Source organism: Medicago truncatula, chromosome 5 (assembly GCF_003473485.1).
Source record: "Medicago truncatula cultivar Jemalong A17 chromosome 5, MtrunA17r5.0-ANR, whole genome shotgun sequence".
Classification (NCBI taxonomy): Eukaryota; Viridiplantae; Streptophyta; class Magnoliopsida; order Fabales; family Fabaceae; genus Medicago; species Medicago truncatula.
In genome coordinates this window covers 449834-471252 of record NC_053046.1, presented here as the reverse complement: position 1 = coordinate 471252, position 21419 = coordinate 449834, and the positions used below count along the sequence as shown (strand labels likewise).

The 21419-nt window shown below is 33.0% G+C and overlaps 4 protein-coding genes across 5 annotated transcripts; 2 read left to right on the top strand and 2 right to left on the bottom strand.

The window, feature by feature from the left end:
* The first annotated feature begins 237 nt into the window (after nt 1-237).
* Nucleotides 238-4556, top strand: LOC11442717 (cysteine-rich receptor-like protein kinase 10). Its single transcript, XM_003610602.4, has 7 exons — nt 238-1296; nt 2106-2246; nt 2354-2475; nt 2587-2797; nt 2919-3156; nt 3755-3905; nt 4010-4556. Exons 1-7 carry the CDS (start codon nt 243-245, stop codon nt 4337-4339), a joined length of 2247 nt encoding a protein of 748 aa, XP_003610650.3. The 5' UTR covers nt 238-242; the 3' UTR covers nt 4340-4556.
* A 142-nt stretch (nt 4557-4698) lies between these two features.
* Nucleotides 4699-11480, bottom strand: LOC11435812 (GPCR-type G protein 2). Its single transcript, XM_024783856.2, has 12 exons — nt 11178-11480; nt 10626-11085; nt 10467-10545; nt 9319-9407; nt 9003-9095; nt 8293-8319; nt 8083-8169; nt 7056-7127; nt 6304-6434; nt 5509-5660; nt 5343-5390; nt 4699-5239 (listed from the first exon to the last, which is right to left on the bottom strand). Coding segments are annotated over exons 1-11 (1407 nt in total). The 5' UTR covers nt 11393-11480; the 3' UTR covers nt 4699-5239; nt 5343-5388.
* Nucleotides 11481-12860: 1380 nt separating this feature from the next.
* LOC11446447 (myb-like protein X) lies at nt 12861-16072 on the top strand. Of its 2 annotated transcripts, none has more exons than XM_003610600.4 (2): nt 12861-13173; nt 14013-16072. In XM_003610600.4, the coding sequence occupies exon 2, from the start codon at nt 14081-14083 to the stop codon at nt 15761-15763; it is 1683 nt and encodes a 560-aa protein (XP_003610648.1). In that variant the 5' UTR covers nt 12861-13173; nt 14013-14080; the 3' UTR covers nt 15764-16072. The 2 variants fall into 2 exon arrangements, with proteins under 2 accessions (XP_003610648.1, XP_024639000.1); XM_024783232.2 differs by having other exon boundaries at nt 13991-16072.
* A 2469-nt stretch (nt 16073-18541) lies between these two features.
* Nucleotides 18542-20172, bottom strand: LOC11437323 (uncharacterized). The gene has a single exon (XM_003610599.4). The coding sequence runs from the start codon at nt 20012-20014 to the stop codon at nt 18761-18763; it is 1254 nt and encodes a 417-aa protein (XP_003610647.1). The 5' UTR covers nt 20015-20172; the 3' UTR covers nt 18542-18760.
* Between the last annotated feature and the right edge of the window lie 1247 nt (nt 20173-21419).

Here is a 21419-nt window from a genome sequence, read left to right as displayed (position 1 = left end):
AATTTTGATGGACAAGAGTGAGGCTGAGGCCTGAAAGTGTGAGATATGTAAGGAGATAAGAGAGAACGATGATAAGTGAGTATCATCTGAAAGATCAATACTCTCTGTAAGTGAAATGATTTAGGATTTTGGTTTCTATTTATATAAAAGGTGTAATAAATTGATTTTATACATTCAGGATTGGTTTTAAAATCGGGAAAAACTCAAACTTAAATCATACAAAACAGAAAAAATACGTCAAAATGAGTTTGATTCGGACGGAGGAGAAAGGCTCTGTAAATTTACTATTTTCCATTGGTCATCAGATAAATAGTGAGTCCATGATTCTTCCATTTATCCTCGTCCTCGCCTTATTTGACTTTGACAATGTTTTGCTTTGGACACATGAAATTTCCTTAGTTTCACACAAAATTTGGTTTTGTGACGCCATTGACATTTTCTATTATCTTAACACAAGACTTTTTTTATTATTTTTTTATTTCTATTGCCTTCTTCCTCCATCCACGCAACCACAACGCAAAAACTCAAATTCAAAAATGGCTACCCTTGCAAAACTTCTTTCCTCCATTTGTGTATGTGTTATCGTCATGTTAACAACAAAAGCAGTTGAAGCAACACCAACATACACAGCCACTCACTGCACAAACACAACCACTTATGCACCCAACTCCACTTTCCAAACAAACCTTGACATCCTCTTATACTATTTCTCCAATAATATCTCTCAATCCAACGGTTATTTTCTCGGCATCACTGGTTTCAATAGCGTCAACGCCGTCGGTGGACTCTTCCTATGTCGTGGCGACGTCGCCACCACCGTATGTAACCAGTGTCTCACAACTGCAATCAAAGAGATAAGACAGCATTGTCCAAACCAAACCGAAGCACTCATCTGGTACGACGAGTGCTTGGTTCATTACACAAATAGGTACTTTGCCGTCGACAAGATTGACCCTAGAGTCAACCTTAACGACGGAAATATTGTCTCTAGCGTTGACTTGGGACGTTTCAACCAATCTCTGCATGGGTTGTTGAATGATTTGGCAACAGAAGCCTCCGGGAGTTCTGAGTCGAAGAAGTTTGCCGCCGGTGAAGTAGTGGTGACGGAGTCCATGACGGTGTATGGATTGATGCAGTGCACGAATGACTTAACGAATAGTGAATGTGGGACGTGTTTGAAAAATGCTATTGGAACTATTCCTAATGGAAAACAGGGTGCAAGAGCTTTGCTTCCTTCTTGTAATGTTAGATATCAACTCTACCCTTTTTTCACTTCATCTTCGCCTTCATCTTCAGGTAATAAACTATTTTTTGCGTAAACATTATTCGTTTTAGCTCTGGACAAATTTTGTTCTAGGTGCACGTTTGATATTACATTGACTTGTTGAAATCATTCAAGTAATTTTACAATGAACTTAATTTTATTTTTCCATCATTTGTCTTATATTATTCTAGAACAGAACATCGAGATCCTATGTCGTGGTGTGTCGTGCTCAAGGTCTAGTGTAGTGTTTAGGTGGGATAAATGACCTATCATTCTCTCCTTCTTTTGGTCCTCCTCCTTCTATAATTTTCATGGAATAGGAGAGTGAGCCAAGTATAAATATTCTAGGGCGAGCACCTTTGGGCCTCGTCGAGCACTAAAGACCATTTTTTTGAAAATTCGATATTTAATTTATTGACCAACAAATATCAAAAACCGTGACTCGAGTGAAAAGAATTGAGTCAATCTGAGTTAGGGTAGTCATAAAATGACGTGTCTCTTAAACATTAAAAATCTCGTGAAGATACACTTTTATTTTTTGAGAGAATTGGAATAATTTTTCTTTTCATTTTCATTTCCTATTTTTTCGATAGTAGAAATACAATTTGTAAGCCTAACTCCACTAAAGATTTTGTTAGATTGAACATCTTCACTTATATTTAAAACTGAAACCTCACAATTGTGTGTTTCATCGTTGGCAAAACCAACAAAAATATTCCATAAGTTCTTAATCCTTAATTTTAATGTAGTATTTGTTGGTTTGATTCTTCGTTGTTGACCATAGTTTAATTAATTAATGTACTTGACCAAAATTTTCCACAATTTCCACTTGGTTATGCAGGGGGAATGAAACTTGGACCTGGCACAATTGCGGTCGTGGTTGTCGTGCCCATTTTTTTCCTAATTATCTTATTTCTAGGTTGCTACTATTTCAAGAGAAGGTCAAAGAAGAAGATACTATTGCCAAGTATAATGGAAAATTGTATGTTACATATATATGATTAAATTGAAATAAATAAAATAATGTCCAATTTTACTTTAGCCTTATTTTATATCTCACATGATTACTTTGAATAATATTGGGTTCAGTTGGTGATGAATTTCCAACATTGGAGTCATTGCAATTCAATTTGGCTACACTAGAAGCAGCAACTAACCAGTTCTCATTGGCGAATAAGATAGGAAGTGGAGGATTTGGAGAAGTTTACAAGGTAATTAACACTGTCCAAATGTGATAAAAAAAATAAAAAATAAAAAATAAAAAAGTTACATTTTTCTTGATATATATAATGATTATAATCAATTGGTATTTTTATTTTCAGGGGGTTTTGTTAGATAGCAGACAAATAGCCGTAAAAAAACTTTCAAAAACTTCAGGACAAGGCACAATAGAATTTAAAAATGAGATTGTGCTAATAGCCAAACTCCAACATAGGAACTTGGTAACCTTGTATGGATTTTGCTCGGAAGAACAAGAAAAAATGCTTGTTTATGAATATGTACTAAATAAAAGTCTTGATTACTTCTTATTTGGTAAGATACTTTCAATCGTGATTCACTTTTCATTGGAGCTTAAAATTCATGTTTATATTAGTCAACTTGTTTATCCATTGCTTATATGTACACTTATTAAGTGTCCTATGCTAAACTGTAGATCCTCATAAGGAAAGAGTCTTGAGTTGGCGTGAAAGATATAATATCATAGGTGGTATTGCACGAGGGATTCATTACTTACATGATCAATCAAGACTTAAAGTCATACATCGTGATCTCAAACCTAGCAATATATTGTTAGATAAGAATATGAATCCAAAAATATCAGACTTTGGTATGGCAAAAATGATTGATATAGATGAACATCAAGGAAATACTAAGAGAATTGCTGGAACTTAGTAAGTATTTGCAAACTTGAATGCTATATTCCTTAGTTTTTCTTGTTACTATCTAATTGAAAGCACATGGTAGAATCTAATTTGAATTTTTAACTTTCATTTAGTGGATCTAACAAACTCATATAAGACTAATAGAGTTTTTGGAACATTTGTGGCTTACCACTAGCCGGACGCACATTTAGCCTATGTTCAGCTCAGTGGCACCTTTTTCACATCTAGCCAAAACCACGGTAGAAATCCATGTTTCTAGTGAAGCTACAAATAGTAGTTTCTCCAAATCACGTCAAAAAGGCATCAAAATGTGAGGCAGCGACTGAAAAAAGCTAAACCAAACACATATTTAATTAAAGCTATGTAAAGTAGTTTTTAAGTTGTTGTGACTTTTCGCCGTGAAAATAAGAGTTTTAAAACATATGCTAAGAACTATATGACACCGGAACTTAATTTTTGTTTGTAATTTCCTTTCAATGAGTCCCATAGTATTATCAAATACTTTTTGGTAGATATGATTCAAAATGTTCTACACCACATCATAAGTTTGATTATATCTGTCCAATTTTCACTTTATATATTTAAAATGGACTTTTTTTTTTTCCAGTGGTTATATGTCTTCCGAATATGCAATGCATGGACATTATTCAGAAAAATCAGATGTGTTTAGCTTTGGAGTGATAATTATAGAGATAATTAGTGCAAAGCGGAATGCCCTTAGTCTTCATTCACTGGATTTTGATGACCTCTTGAGTTATGTGAGTATGCTAATAAACTTAATATAATATATAGTTGATTTCCTCATTTAATGTATATTTCATTATCTCTATATGATTTCTAATGTGATAAAGTATTGTTGCAGGCTTGGAAAAATTGGAGGGATGAAAAATCTTTAGAAATATTGGATTCTAATATAGAAAAATCATATTCTTATATTGAAGTCATAAGATGCATTCAAATTGGTTTATTATGTGTGCAACAAAATCCAGATGATAGACCAACAATGGAAAGAATTGTTTCATATCTGAGTAATGTTTCAGTTGAGTTACCATTGCCTCAAGAGCCTGGAGGTTTCATGGGTAATAGAACGAATCAAATACCAAGGGATAACATTTCGGATCAACGTAATAATAGCAATACTACGGGATCCTCAGTCAATGATATCACCATGAATAATTCTTTTCCTAGATAGCTTGACAATCATCTTCTTACAAACTATTTTTTTATTTTTTTCTTGTATAAAATATTCTTATTTGTAATTAATGAATGAATTTCATGGTAAATCATCGATTTTCTACGATGACTAATGAGACATAATTGGATGAGCTTTCAATGTTGTATTTTTTTTAAGAAAAATTAAACCCCATGTTGAATAAAGATATTTTATTGAGGGAGTTTATATGTAAAGACACACAGCATGTGCAACTTTATTTATCTCTCTTAGTAATCCATTTATCTTGACAATGTTTTACTTTCCTCTCAGAATCGAAGGCTAACACAAAAAAAAAACATTTAAATAATTAACATACAAGGCACATGACATGATTTAAATAATTGAAGGATGTTACATAATGTTTGCTTTATGTAAACATGTGAAGTCTGAAGATACAATGCAATATAATACGGATGCATGGATACACAATTTTAGAAATATACGACACAACACAACTTTTTTTGAATGGCCGACACAACACAACTTAGACCCGTAAATAAAACTAGGTTAAAAAAATTATACAGATGTATCTCACTTGCAAAGTAATAGACATTAATAATTTCCTTTATGCATAATATCAATTTACAAAAGGGTTAAAGAATTTTTGGTCCCTGTTAATACTTTTTTTCATTTTACCTTCTCTAAAATGTTTCTTCAAACAATGGTCCTGCAAATATTTCCTGGCAGCAAATTTGGTCCTCGTTGTAAAGGGTTTGTGAACTTTAAAAGTAGGTACGGTTGATTTCAGTTTGGTTCGGTTCAGCAGTTATTTTGAACAGTCCTAAACATGGATATTCCAATAGACTTGGCAGTATGTGCATATGTTGATAATATTAGAAACAATATCAACTTCCCATTGATGATCTCTTCAGCAATTCACTGGCATAGGAAAACAATACATAATCTCCATCAGTTATCAAATACATTTAAATGCATCAATCTAGAAGGTTTAAACTATCATGTTTAGTGCCCTGAACCATACCTTTCGTTACAGTAGAAACTATACATGTATATAGGAAGTATATGCTTCCTGTTTTACATTGAAATAAACAACAAATATATTAAGTGAGTCATTAATCTAACAGCAAAATCAATAATTCACAATGCCTAAAAAAGGATTAGCTCATATTCAAGTAAGTTACACTCACAATCAATTGGATGTTTATCAATTTGGCGAGATGTATAATGCGCAGATAGTAAAAGTAGGGAAAGGAATGCACTAGCCACAAATATTGCATCAAACCACCGGTGATAAAAGTCAAATTGGATATCACCGCCCAATACCTCTGTAATGATAATCCTGTCAATGAATTCAGATCAGATATTATCAAGATAAATGCTGATCATCCTAGGAAGTTTATCCAAACTATAACTATTCCTACACATGCCAAATTTGAATCAATCAACACAAGTGCAACAAACAACCAGACTCTTGCTTCGGTTTGCTACTACCTTGAGTTGAATTCTAAACAATGAAAAGTAGTCAGCTGAATGTATAGATATAAATAGGATTGAAAGGTTTACTTAAACGTTATTGGTGTTGTTCATTCTTTTTGTTTCTTTTCATCTTCACTCTCTTTCATTCATACTATCCATGAAAATGGCAACAACCTTATGTTTCACTTTTCTCTCGTTAACAGCTTTTTATCCATTCTGTCAAAACAAATCTTGACTAATCAACAGCTTAATAGTACCTCTCTTACCCTATTATTCATATATTGTCTCCAGCCACAGGTAAATACGAAGCACACCTAAATTCAGTGTTTCTGATTTAGCAGGATTGCTGGACATGTTTCTACCATGCATATCAATTAAAATATTACTATGTTTGTGAACTAATTGCGCACATTCCAAAGCCAGTAAACAAGAAAGGAATAAATAGTTTCTGTTGAGTGGATAGCTCTTCGAGAGATTGGGAAGAGTAAACCAAAACACACTTATACCTGTATTCAGTTGCTAAGCTTTTCCTGATTAAAAGAATAGAAGATACAAAATATGTTCCCATTATCTCGGACAAAAACAGAACAACGTTGCTGGATGATCCACTTCCAACTCTTGAAACAGCAAAAAAGAACTGTAATCCAAAACAAAAATTGAACTTAGGCTTCATAATAAGTCAAGTTAAATTGTATTTGTTACTGCCCTTGTTATTTTTCAACTTGACGGTTTTCTTTTGTTTTATTTAAACTGGAAAGTTGACGTTCGATGGCCATTATTTCAGCGGTGATAAGGGTAGCATCTCTCAATAGAGATTCTGCCATTCTGTCAAAGTGGACATTTTGACATTATAAGCATGTATTATTTATTTGTTTCCTTATATTCAATAATTTTCTTTTAAAATATTTAAAAAAACAGTTCTAAGAGCATATCAATATTGTTTGATTTGAGACTTGGGTAGGTTGTCTAGTACCAGAAGAGGTATATTATTCACTAGATTATTCCTTATCCATGCCAGGAATGTACATTGTCTACTCTCCTATATCATATTTTATTCTTTTGTAGATCATTCCAGGTTGTATGCAAATTCAGCCGTAAAACTTTCTATATGTATCTCGTAAATGGTTACGCTGGTTCACTCCACAAAAAAGATTGAAAATGCTAATAGTAACATAACTTCCTTAGCAACTATCCAAGAAATAAATAGAAAAAAATAGGTGTATAAAAAAAAAGTAGCAATTGAAAGCAGCAGAAATACCTTCATTAAATTTGTTAAGAATCCACGCACTGATATCACAACCAACATTCCGATGAATAGCAAGGAAATATACTGTAAAAAATGCAGAAAAATTATAAATAAATACAACATCAAATCATGTAATACCATACAAATTCTAGTCAACAACAAAGGAAAAGGTGTATGAGAGAAGAACTAGGAGAGTAACAGAAGACTATGGCATCTTAGTTAGTTGCTGTCAGTGGCACTTAACTAATGGTTAGTTAGTTGCTGAAAGCACCGCAACATATAAACTAGGGAGAGCTAGTTTATTTGTGTGAAAAATAATGAAGTTGACTGTATAAGGTAAAAAACAATGATAATAATCACAACATCAAGTATATGTGATAAGTAACTAGGGAGAGCTAGAAAGCACCACATATGATCATAATGGAACACATTCATTTAATAATTCAAATAAGAAAGTTTCACATAACTAAATAAATTTATAAACAAAAAGAATTCTTAGGAAATTACATTCAATGGCATATACACTACAATATTCTTGATTCATGAGTTTTTACTTCTCAAACAACTCTATTACATAAGTTCCAAGATATCAATGGGTTTATACTTCATTTAATAGAGATCTCAGTACAATGGCTCTGATTAGTGGGGAGGATCAACAAAAAGTGGAGAAAGAAATAAACATGAACCTTATATACTTCAGTAAACAAGTACAAAGCAAACAATTGAACCTCATACAAAGCAACAAAAAAGAAATTTAAGGAGGCTTCTCATAGACAGAAAATAGTGAATGGGAGCACGAACTTAATTGTTTTTAGTAATTAAGCTCTGTGTAATATTTATCCTAATCAATTTAGGACACATGCAGTGTAACTAGAACAATGCCCACTAAATAACGTCAGCTCATACCTATGCACGTCTACAACTCTTAACAAAATATGAGAATTCTAGTTTGATCTTTAAATAAGAATGCATTAGGTTTTAGGGACACACTGACCATCATCTATTCTACAAAAATAATGGCATGCAACTGGACACTAACCTGAGATAATAAGGCTGCATTTATTCCTATATCAAAAAACTGTAGGAATATACTTATCATCCTTGTCACGGGATCAACTGAACCAGCCTATATTGAAACACATAATCAGCAAAGAAGCACAGTGACAATATGAGATTCAGACTAAAAGATGGAAAAAAAGTAATTATATTTGGAAAATACTAATAACAACCCAAGATATGATCTTTTTACCTGTTTGAAAACAACACTTTGCAATGACTGCAAAAAAGGATTAACCAGTTAGCCATATTGACTACAGTAAATTTTAAAAAAAAAATCACTAGAGAAATACTCCATTAAAATACTATTGCTGCTAATATCACCGTACAGGTGTCACAACATAGTCAACCTCAATTGAACCTGTCAACATGGTAATATACTTCCTCCGTCCTATTATGAGTGTCACGCTAGGTCTTTACACACAAATTAAGGAAAATCTATAAATGAAAGAAGGAGAATAACAATTTTACCAAAAATGAAAATGAACCAAACTTCAGGGTGCAATCTGTACTTTGTCCTAATTTTTGTTAGGGAACTGTACTAAGCTGCTGTTACTTTATGTTGTTCATATTTTCAGCCACATGGATATTTTGGTAAATTTTATTAACCCATATCATAAGCTTTATTCGGGTTCAGATTTATGAGTTGGAACTTGGAATCCTAATATAATTAGCAATATATTCAAATCTTGAAGAATAAATTGAAAACATGTTTCTATCAAACAAGTGAATTTTAAGTTTAGCATCAATCGTCAAATAGATTTTTGGATTTACCATACATTGCTTCTGAGCCCTTTATACCTAACGAAAAGCTCTAGTCCACCATTACAAACATTAGTTAGTCCAACAAACCTTAATTCTAGCATATAAAATCTCAATTTATGCTGTCTGATATCACAATACCTTGATCATTTTATACACACAATAAACGGAACAAGCATAACCTAGTAGATTCTGCATATGTCCTTTCCAAGTTCGAGAATATGCAGCAGCTTCCTGCATAGTTGAAACCATTTTCATAGTAAGCAGATTTACGTAGAAAATATGAGAAGTGAAACAAAGTTCAATCACATTAAGATGGAGTTGGCTTTTTTATACAAAATAAGTCTCAATTTTATCATTGATTACAATATGCATTCTTCAGAAAGCAGTAACACTACTTTCCAGTTTTTAAAGGTCAACGCCACAGTTTTTTGTGATGATATCGGATAAAGTAAACCTTTGCTTGTCGAAGCTCATAGATCTCCAAGAACAATTGCTTTGAAAGCTCTTCTAAAGCCAGTACCTCTGCTTCCATGCCTTTGATATCTTCACATTTAACCAAAGAAAATTTTAAAATTTGTATTTGATAATTAATAATTTTATGACATAACCAAAGAAAAATAAGAATATAAAATCAGATGTACGATTATTAAATGAATCACTTCATGACCAGTAGTAAAAACAAATCATGTATCATGTAATGTAAACCCCTAATTTGAAACACAGTAATACTTATTTGCATGATTGAAAGGGACGGCCCCATTTTGATAAAAAGGAAACACATAAATTGAAAAATGGAATCCAATCTCTCTGAATATCCAATAAAGAAAAAGGAAAACTTGTGCTATCCAGTCATGGTGGGGGTCTAGAGAAGGTTCGGACATATCTGTGGGCCATGAGTCTATTGTTGGCAACCTTGTCTTGCATTTACAAGAGGCAAATTCCACAACTCAAACTTGTGACCTCCTAGGCACACGACAGTACTGCTAAAGGCTCCCCACACCCCCACTTCAAAGCTTTTTGTTGCTTTAGAGCTCATACTGTAGCGGGTCTAGGGAAGGGTCAATCACAACAAAGAAACCCATGAAAACTAACCAAGCCTCAGAGAAGCTACGGAAATGATAGACATGCCTTTAGTTAGTTGGTTTTTTGCTCGTCAGTTAGTAAACGGATTATGAGGTGACTATAGAAAGGCAGAATAAGTAGACAGTTGGAAAATAACTCGTTCTTGGAAGAGTTAGTGTTCTAAGTCTATGTTTAACCATTTACCGAGACCCATCAATAAGGCAATCCTTTTGTTTCTGCCAGAATTTCCCTTTCTTCCCTTCCTGCTCAATTTCTAGTTAATACTATCAAAAAACTTTCCCAAACTTGTAGTATTTGGTGAAAGATTATCCTTGAAAAACTCACGCATTATTCTCCAACTAAACACATAAACCACGACATAAATTCAAATCATCGTATAATAATTAAAAAAAGACAGATGTTTTTTCAATCTACATTTCCTCAGTACACAGTTTTTGTTTACGTTATTGATCATGTAATTCTTTATATCTCTAAAGCAGGCGCTTCAAATAGCTTTTTCAAGAATAAAAGGAAACTAACCTTGCTCCTTAAGGTCCTCTTGAACGGATCGAACAACCGTACCAACAATACGTTTGATAAAAGATCTGGCAGTTAACCTCTGCGAAAAAAAAGTTCAGATGAAGCTAGAACAGGAACCCAAAGTAAAAGGGAAATAAAAGCTATAAAGTAAAAGGTAACCTCTTCAGATCCTTGCTTGTTCTCCATCTCCAATTGACAGAGAATAATTTTCTTTTTGTTTGATATACCAGTCTCAATTGACTGCATAAGTTGTCTTTCCAAGGCCTTGATCTCAGTTTCCTCAATCTCTCTGATGAAGAGTGATAAATAACTGTATGGCAAGTTAACAGCACCAAAACCAGATAAAACAGACATGACAGTAACACCAATGACACCAATTCTACTGACCAATTGAGGCATAGTAAAGAAACCTTTATCAGGTGATGGCATTGGAAAGTGAATACCCATTCTCCAAAAGGCATAAAGAAAAGCAAACAAGAACAAAACAGCACCAAGTGCAGCTCTTTCAGTTCTCAAACCACTACTTTTAAGCATCAAGTAACAATGATAATAAGGCAATAGAAACACCAACAACAGTATCAAACAGAATAGATCAATCTTCCAGTTCAAAACTCTTGACCTATTACAAAAAAATTAATAAATAAATAAATTAAAAAAAAAATGGAAAAAGTAAGTAAATTAGGTTAAGAGAAGGTTTGAAAAATGAATTACTCTTTAGAGAGGATGGGAATGATTTCGAAGATAACAAGCTGAAGAAGATTGCAAGAGAAAGCAAAGACAATACTGAAAATGATTTGAACAAGAACGCGTTTCTCTTCATATTCTTTGTAGAGACGACGATTCAAAAACCATAAACCTGCCCAACCAAGTGAAAACAGACTTCCTAACACTACGAAACCTTCCAAGATTCCTCTTCCCCAACCCATCCTAAGATCGATTGATTGATCCGATTTCGAAACAACGCTAGATTCTGTTTTAATGGAAAAACAAAATTGCAATTTTCAATGTCATATTTCTACTTTAAATCATTTAATATGTGTTTTTACTAATCAAACAAAAAAATATTCCTATTTAATTTTGTTTTTTTAAAAAAACCATTTTTTCAAAGATTTTTTTTTTTTTATTATCATGAAATTAAATGAAAATTGCATTCAATTTTTTCTCTCTTTCATTTTCTCCGTAATTATTTTTACATCTTTCTATAAAATTTATTCCAAAAATACCCTAAATTTATATGTTTTAGTTTTCCTAACAGATGATTTGATTTTTTAAATAAGTATGATTTAATTTTTACTCCAACAAAATTATACCTTAGCCAAAATGCACCAGAACCCACCTATGCCAGTCAAAAACCACACCATCATGAAAGCATAGGAACCAGTTTGAATTAGAAACCATTCCTGCCACAATGTAATTTGCTACCTCTCTCACCAGAGACCAAGAGAAATCATGCTATTAATCTGGTATTCACATTAAACAACACAGCCACAAAACAAAAAAATAAAAAAGAAGCAGCAAAAAGATATTATTAAAATATAGGAAGAACATCTCAAAGCAAAAGAGCATCAACTACTACTCCAAAGCCAAACGGACGAGGATTTTGAGATGCAACAAAGAAGACTCTTAACACGCGATCCCTTAACGCACAACAAAAAATCACCTGCTTCTCAATTTTTTAAAATGAATTTACCACCAAGATTTGAAAATCTTTACTCACTTATGCACATAAGCGCCTAAAAACAACTCAACAAGATTCAATATACTACTCCGAACACTGAAACATGCTACCTTTATCTCCACTTTTGATGGTAACTGGAACCTTACCAATTAATTAATAAGAAAATCAACGTGAAATTGCTGCTGCCAATTAAGTGAACAAAAATACCCCATCTTTAATATAAAAATAATAATAATAATAATTTGCTCTATCGATTTGCTGCCTTCTCATGCCATTATCTGCACTCAAAATTAAATGAAACAAATTCCATGTTGTCCTATAAATTTTAGGTCAAATGCATCTAAAGTTCCTTTAAGTTTTTCGTTTTTTTTAAAGTGGTCCTTTAAATTTCAAAAGTTCCAAACAAGTCTTTTTAGTCTTGCATTGTAGATAGCATAGTTGGTAATTGCTTTCTTGAACTCATCTTTGGTATCAAATATGACTCCTAAAACCCACTTAAAATCAGTCGTCTTTTTAGGCGTGGCAAATGGTGGATCATGATCTTTATTGTTATCATCTGGATCATCAACATCATCCTCTAAAATGATTTGTTTGAAACGATTCAAAAACTAAAAGGATTTGTTTAAGACTTTTAAAATTTAAAGGATCACTTTGGAAAAAACGAAAAACTTGAAGCCGTTTGACCTAAATTTTAAGTGGTAGTTGTCATTTCAAAACCATAAGTTATGAATTTTCTTGTCATTTGTCTGCACTATGTATGCATGCATATGTGTAGGTGTCTTCTTCCTTCTACCAAAAGTGCAGGCTAAAAGTAGAAATTAATATGAAAATGAAAATATTTTAGTTTATAAAACTATTAACTATTTGAAGGTTTAATATAATATTTTATACCTATATAGTAAGGTGGAGATGTAACTGGCAATCAAGCGGTCACTGTCTCCTCCCCTCAGATAAAATAAAGACAGAGTCACACTTCCAAAGAAAACTCAACTCGTTGATTCTTCTTATTTTCTCCTCACTCAGTCTCAGGTGAATTCCTTTACCTTCAATTTGTTTATTCACTATGATTTTGCTTCAAGGGTTTTTCTAGGGTTTAATATTGCTCTCTTCTTTGGGTATATGCATTAGATAAGATTAATGTTTACAACTATTATATTATTTTCACTTTTCATATGATGTTATTTTTCATTTTTTGAGGTGATTTGTGTCTGCATTTCTTGGAATATTGTTCATTTTTAAGGTAATTGTTTGTTGGATACCTTTCAGTTTTGTTGAACTTTGTTTTCAGCTTTTGTTTCTCTTTATCAGTTATTACGTCTTAGGAAAAGTCTTTTACCATGGGAAAAAGACCTTAGTTTTACAGAAATGTTCTATTGATAGGGTGTGTTGTGACTACAATGTTGTTAGTTTAGTTCTTTGGGTTTGTTTAAAATGACTTATTTGAGCTTATCTAATTGCATAAACACTTGTGAGACTGTTTGGGAGAAGTAATGACATGTTTGTAAGCTGTTTCCAGCTTATCTCCAAAAGCACTCCAAGATAGCTTATGAAAACATCTTATAGCTTATACAAAAACTGTTTGACTTTATATTTATCTTTTGTAATACGAATTAAGCTGTTTACCAAGCAGGACCTTTTTCCTATAAATGATGCATAAACGCTGTTGCCCCATTTAATAGTTTTCTTTTCATTACTCAAGAGTTCTGAAATTTTCACTATGATTGGTGTTTTGTTGATACATGAATTTGAAAGGAATAATATTCTTTGAATTATTATTTTTTAAATATTTACTTTTAATTGTATCTTTACACTATACATGATTGATCTTTATTCATTGCTTACTTAGTTCCACAATAATACATTTCCAGTTCAAAGCAGCTGACCTGCCCTTGTTACTTGGAGAAGATAAATTTGAGAGTTTCTAGGCGAGTTAACCATGATAAAACGGTCGTCAAGCAGGAACAACAGATCTAAAGGCGTCAAGGTGAAACATGTTCTGCAGATTATGCTGTTGGTTGGTATTTGCTTATGGCTGATCTATCAGGTTAAGCGCTCTCATGATAAGAAGAAGGAATTTGATGAGAGTGATAAGAAAGTCTCAGTTGGAGCTCAAAATGCCTATCGGATTACAGAACTTGGAAGAAAAGATCTTCTTCCAGGTAAGAATGAAGTAAATCAAAATGAAAAGCATGAAGAGGAAGAGGAAGATGAGAATATTGTAGAGGATGAAGACAAGCATGAGCAAAATGAACACGAAGAAAGAAATGGGCATGAAATTAAAGTAAAAGAAGATGATGAGAGCAGAACGAGAGAGGGAGAAGGAGAAGGAGGAGAAAAAGAGGAAGATGAAACTGGGGAAGAAGATGACGAGAGCAGAATGAAACAAAATGAACACGAAGAAGGGGACGGACATGAAACTAAAGTAAAAGAAGATGAAGAGAGCAGAACGAGAGAAGGAGGAGAAAAAGAGGACGGTGAAAGAGGGGGAGAAGATGATGAGATGGATGAAAATGATCCTGAGAAACCAGAGGTGGTTGATCGCAGTGAGGAGTTTGTGGATGAAGGGAAGGAGAAAGAAGAGGAGGGTGATGAGAAGGAGAACGAAAACAGCAAGGATGAAGGAAATCAAGGTTTGGTTGAAAGCAACAACATTCATGAGGCTCGGGAGGAACAATACAAGGGGGATGATGCTTCTAGCGCCGTCACTCATGATACTCGTACAACTAGCACTGAAACAGAGACAGTTAGTATGGAAAACTCTGATGTAAACGCAGAAATGGGCATCACTAAACCAGAGAACAAGCCTAATTATACAGAAGATGGTATCAGGAGTCAACCTGGTTCCAATTTTAGTATTACAGAAGTTAAACTGGTTGTCGGGGCTTATTCCAATTCAAGTTCTAGTAATGAAACCGGAAACAACAGTTTGTCTAACCCAGTGGCTGGCTCGCATCAAAATAACACTGCCTTGATATACTCTGTCAGACACTCAGAAGAAACAAGTAGTAACCTTACAATAGTTGTCCCTGCAGCCAAAAATAACATGTCAGGAACTGACACATCGTCTGAACACAATAAAATGGTAATGTTTTCAGGCATAGATAAAAATGATACTGTTAATTCAACAGTCGCTGGAGATGTGAAAAATGTGCAGACCGAGGGATTAGAGCAGGGTGGTATTATAGTTTCTAAAGAAAACTTGTCCGGCTCTAACTTAGCAGTCCCTGTTAAAACAGAAAATAGAGCTGCAGCTGGAGATGAATCTTCAAATCTAGAGGGTGGTGACATAGAAAAGACGAGAAGATTTGTAGCGTCAAATGAAAATGAGAGCAAAGTTGACACTGTAATGAGTGAAACAAATAAGACTCAAAATCTCTCCTACGTGGATGAGAACACTAATGCTGCTAAATATGAAGAGTCCAAGGGTCACACGCAAGCAAGTGATGCATCAAATTCATCCTCTATGAATGGAACTTCGGATTCAATTAAACACCAAGCCACTGATTCTTATAATTCTCATATCCTCAAGGACATGACAGAGGTACAAACTGATCTTAATACTATGCCAGATATTAGAAATGTAGGAGATAATGATGGTGACAAAACTGCAACAGACTAGTCATAGAAAGGTGTGTTTGTGTTCAAGGGAAGATTTAATAGAGTTTTTCTTCTGATCCATGTAGTTTTGAACTGAACAAAACAAAACAAAAATGAGAATGTAAAATCGTCGAAAGTACAAAGGTAGGTTAGTTCTTTTTTATAGGACAAAGGAAGGCTATTTAGTTAGTTTTATTTATTCATGTCTAAGGTTTGGATATGTAAAATCAATTTGTCTCCACTGTCTGTTGCTATTGTGACTCTATGGCCTATTATCGAGTGTTTTCTTGTTTGATTTTCTCATTATATTCAACTCAATCTGTTTCATATAGGTTTTTTTAGTACATAATTTCTTCTTATAGATTGTACAGAGTAAATAATGGAATATGATACTTGGCAAATGAGCTAAAACAACGTTGCTTATATTAAAAGACTTTAATCTGATTTTTTGGCAAAGCTTGATGCTAGATGTTTGAACATTGCTTTCAATGAAAACTTAGTCTGTTGCTGTTCCCCTTTCCTTTTTCTTATCTTTTTTGTAACCAAAAGATATTAAAAGTTGGTAACCAATATATAAATGGATAAATCTTTATTTGGATGCATGCATTTGGTATAAGAAGATTTGCTGTTATATCATTGAATTTACTTGTTGTTTTATGTATAGTGACATTACACTGTATTTAAAATGAAAATTCAAATTTGATTTCGTTGCTCAAGCTTAAATCCAACTGTAATCAGCTGTACACAGCTAAAATTGCAAAGAAAAGGTCTGCAAAAACATTTTAGGAACATAGGTGGACACATAAGTGGACCACAAGCAAGGAATATAGACGTTACTATTATTCATATCGATAGATAGTAAAAAACTTAGTTAAAAGTGCATGCATCTATGAGGCTGCTCTGTCTAAAATGGACCTCATATTTTATTTCCTATAATTTATTAAAAAAAAAATTACATTGATTGTGCACCAAATTATTTAGAATCGTAAAATAAAAAAGACAAGATTTGGGTGTATTTTTTAGGTGTTTTTCGTATAGTTCTTAATTAATTTTACGATGTCTCACTCATCATCGCAATTAATTATGTCAGTTTAAATGCGGTTATATTAAAAGTCACACATCATTATAATAATATGTATCCCCTTTATATAAATATAGAAGTATACATTTGAATTGGCATACTCAAGTTCATTATACTAGACGCGAGGGAAACATGAATGTGGATTGATTTGCTAATTATAGTCTATGTATGTATGAGTTTCTTTAGTTTTTCTATTGTTGAGTCTCCGTTCCATCGTTTGATTTTTGAGGATTTACGTGGAGGTTCTATACTCAAAAGAGTTCAAGTAGTTTATGTGGAGGATTTAGGACTCATTTGTACCGAAAAATAAATAAATAAACAAGTATAGAAGTCTTTTTTTTTTTTTTTTTTTACGTGATAAGTATAGAAGTCACATTACGTTTTAAGAATAAAAGGGTTAAATATGTATTTAGTCCTTATAAATATATAAACTTTCCATTTTAATCCCTCTTAAATTTTCATAAAACTTTTAGTCTTTATAAAATATTCAATAACTTCTTTTAGTCTTTATTTTTAAGTAAATTTTTGTATTTTTTAATGAAATTGTGCATAATGTAAAAATCATTCAAACAAAAATTAGAACTTTTTAACAAAACATAAATTAAATATGAATTATTTACGGCCAAAAATATAAAAATTCATGTTTTGGTAAAAAAAATCTAATTTTTTTTGGAGATATTCTTATAATATTATACTTCCTCCGTCCCAAATTGTATGTCGCTTTGGAAAAAAAAATTGTCCCAAATTATATGTCGCTTTACAATACCAATGAAATATTAATGTTACTTTTCCTATTATATCTTTAACTATTAATTACTCTCTCTTCTTTCAATTATTTCATTTATCTTTTCCATATCATTTATTAGGGATAATTTTGTAAAACAACTCATAATTTCTCTTCCCCACGTAATATTAATTACATTTCTTAATACGTGTGAAATGGCCAAAATGTCATACAATTTGGAACGGAGGGAGTAAATTTTATTCAAAATTCTATGTATGAGTTTACTTTAAATGAGAGACCAACATAAAGATAAAATTTTCTTAATTAGAGGACTAAAAGTTGAAGAAAAAATTTGTACTAAAAAAAAAATTAAAGAAAAATTATAAAGGAATTAAAACGAAAAATTGTCATATTTATAGAGATCAAAAACATATTTAACCAAAAATAAAATAATATTTGATTTAGTTTTTCTTTGAGAGGAATTTTGATTTAGCTGTTCAAGGAGTATTTAAATCCAACTCCAACTGTATATTCACCAAAAATATATCCAACTGTAACCAGCTGTACTGTACACAGCTCAAGTGGAAAGCCTATCTGGAAAAAGGGTCTAGAAAAACATTTTAAGGTATAACTTTTAATTATTGCGTAAAATAATTAAGAAAATTTTTTCTTCTGAGAAAAAAAAAAAAAAAACTCTTGTGTTCCTTCCTTGCTGTCCATTTTATGTCCAAAATAATGATAATGATAAAAATATTAACATGCAATTGAAAATAATATGGGGCAACCTCATAGACATAGAGATGCATGCACTTTTTTATTTATTTTTTGAAAGAATGCATGCACTATTAAAATTAAAAACATAGGATTCTTCTCATGCTCTGCCTCTATCTCACATTATTTCCAACACACGAGGCATGAATTAAAAAATATTATGCACAAACGAATCATCAGAAATTCAGAACAAGAATAATAAAGAAAGAATACAAGACCTGATCTGTAAGCAAAATATAAATCCAACCAAAACTTCATATTTAATTCATCCATAAAAAATAAAAACTCAAAAACTAATCTGACAAATAATCCTCATCTGTACATTTTTAACTCAAAAATAACCTAGTAAAAAGAAAGGTCAGTGAAAAAAAATCCTCAAGTTACGGTCAAGAATAACAACCGAAACGACAAATGAATCAACACAAAACGACATAGACCCGAATTTACTGCCGCAACTCTTTTCGTAATTTCTGAGAAAACAATTTGCACGCATCCATACTCAAATCCATAGCAGCTGCAAGAGCAACAAAAGCTGCAGCATCTTCCGTGCATGTCACGTGCTTCACACCAACTTCCACCTCCGGTTTACTACACTTCTTTTCACCGTCAAATCTCGCCGACATCACAAAACCGCTATACAAAAATTGATTCTCCAATGAAAAATCTGAACCGGAACCAGATCCGGGTCTTGATCCTGAACCGGATCCTAAATCCCAGCTTCCATTTGGAGTATTCACCGGAGTAACACCTGAAGTAACATCAATTGTAAATTTACCACCATTCTGTGAACTGATACTGCAACCGGCGAGTGTGACTGGATCGGCGGTGGCCGGAAGAACGTCGAACCGGTAGCCGACGGAGTTTGAGTAACCGGGTTCACGCCAAGCTTCGAGTCGACCCCATGGCTTCCAAGTACCATCGCCGTCGGGTTTGATAATTAACCAAGCACCTGGGTTTGATTTGCTGACCCGTTGTGAACCGGGTGAAGGAACGAAAGGTGTAACCATTGAAGCACACGCAACCGGTGAACCGGATAAATCATGTATAGTAATTGACCAACCTTTTCGATCCATTGAAGGAAACTGAACCGGGTTTGAAGGGTTTTTGTCTCTGAAACTGAATTTGCATGTGAAAACCGGTTGTTTTACTTCTCCTTTGACTTGGAAAACCTGCGGACTACATTCAGGTTCACCATCGAACCGGAAAATAAATCTTGGGTCCGGTTCAGCCCGGACAGTTAAATGCAATAATTGACCTTGAACCGAAGATTTACCGGTGTTGTTGAGAGTGAGAGCGGTCCAACCGTTGTGAAAAGAACAAGGTCGTGATTCAACTAACGTTAGATCAAGGGGTATTGAAATTTGACCTACGAGTTTTGCAGTGTTGAAAACGCATGAAGGGTTTGTGTTCGTTTTGAAAACGGAGATTTTGATGAGAGGGTTTTTAAAGTTAGAGATTTGTGATTTTGGGAAATCAAAGGTAGCAGCGAGAGAGTGAGGGTGTGTTTCTGATTCAGATATTAGAGGAACTGTTGCAACGTGGAAAGGTGGAGGAGAATCAACGCCTTTGAGTTTGATTTCGCAGTAGCATGTGGAGCTTGAAGGATGAACTTTGCCGGAGAATGATGGTTTTGATGATGATGGTGATTTAATTGCAAGGTTTCCGATTAGGATCCGTAAGAATGAGCACGGATCCATAGAAGATGATCGAGTTAATGAAAATTGAAAATGAATAAGGTGGGTGGGTGGGAGAGAAAGAGTTGAAGTTGTGATTTTAATGTGTTTGACAAAGTGAAGAAAGGGGGTGTGTGGTTTTTGTATGTTGGGGGATTCAGTATGGAAACTGAGGTGACAGCCTGTTTTTGAGAGAGAGAGAGAGAGAATCATTATTTGGTTTCTTGCTGTATAATGGTTTTTTCTTTCAATTTTTTTTATTACGTTATTCTGGTAGGGACATTTAATATTTCTTTTTCAATCACAACCTTTTCCTATTCATTTTACTATTTTATTCTTTTTCCTATTACCATTATCATTTTTTAAGGAATTCTTATTATTGCTTGTGATCTTCTTTTTTAATTTTTCCTACGAGGTTTAATTGCTCATAAAAGGGTGGGTATATCAATTTTGAAATGAGTCGTAGTTAAATATTTTATGGCAAAAACTTAAAATAAATTATGTTGGTGTGATAAAGTAGTTCATAATTTAAGGACATTTTACGGTTTTTTCTAGTAATAGTTTAAATTTAAGGTAAAAATAAAACAAAGAAAATCAGCTCAAATAGGAGTAAATATTATAATATAACTCCTCCATGTTAAAACTCTCACACATTAAGAAATAGAATATTGCAGTTTGTTTAACCAAAAAATAAAAAAAAGAATATCGTGGTTTGAAACTCTCGACCAAAGTTGAAACTCCCACGGATTAACTTTTTTTTGGATAAAATAGTTAACAAAATAGTTTAAATGAAAGGTATAATAGGTAACGAATAAGCTATATCAAACTCATTGACAAACTTGTAAATAACACATAAAAATTTATTTATTTGTATAAACTGTTTTTTTAAACTCAAAAATAAATTAATTCGAACTAACCCGAATTCTATAAATAAAAACATCTATGAAATTATTTTTAGAAAATAGAACAGTTGATACGGCAGGCTAAACTCTTGAAGTTGATATTAATACATTGTTGTCCTCGTGAGTTTAGCTCAGTTGGTAGGGACATTGTATAATTTATGCAAGGGTCGCGGTTCGAATCTCGAACACCTCACTTCATCACATTTAATTATGTGAGCTCTTTAATTATGTAATTATTATTTTTCCAACTACAACCATCTATTTTTTTTATGAAGTATAGATAGATAATGAATGATTAACTGAAATATGATAATGGAGCAATGGGGGTTGAGTGGAGATGGAAATGCATGAAAAAAAGGTGGAAGTATGAGAGATATGAGCTGTATGCTGCAGAGATTGCACGTACGTAATAGTAAAATAAAAGAAAGAGCCAAAGCCAGCAAGAAGTCATTGGAGAAGTTTGTTTGTCGTATATTGTAGTGTTAGATTGGATTAGGAGTGTGCACGTACGTTGTCACCATTCATTG

Coding starts and splice junctions, on each gene's coding strand:
- LOC11442717 (XM_003610602.4), top strand. CDS start 243: ATGAGTTTGATTCGGACGGAGGAGAAAGGCTCTGTAAATTTACTATTT. Junction 2,476..2,586: donor GATTTGGAGAAGTTTACAAG/GTAATTAACACT, acceptor TTTTATTTTCAG/GGGGTTTTGTTAGATAGCAG. Junction 3,157..3,754: donor AAGAGAATTGCTGGAACTTA/GTAAGTATTTGC, acceptor TTTTTTTTCCAG/TGGTTATATGTCTTCCGAAT.
- LOC11435812 (XM_024783856.2), bottom strand. CDS start 11,392: ATGGGTTGGGGAAGAGGAATCTTGGAAGGTTTCGTAGTGTTAGGAAGT. Junction 8,320..9,002: donor GTGTGTATAAAATGATCAAG/GTATTGTGATAT, acceptor CCTTTTTTGCAG/TCATTGCAAAGTGTTGTTTT. Junction 8,170..8,292: donor AAAGTGTTGTTTTCAAACAG/GTAAAAAGATCA, acceptor GTTTCAATATAG/GCTGGTTCAGTTGATCCCGT.
- LOC11446447 (XM_003610600.4), top strand. CDS start 14,081: ATGATAAAACGGTCGTCAAGCAGGAACAACAGATCTAAAGGCGTCAAG.
- LOC11437323 (XM_003610599.4), bottom strand. CDS start 20,014: ATGGATCCGTGCTCATTCTTACGGATCCTAATCGGAAACCTTGCAATT.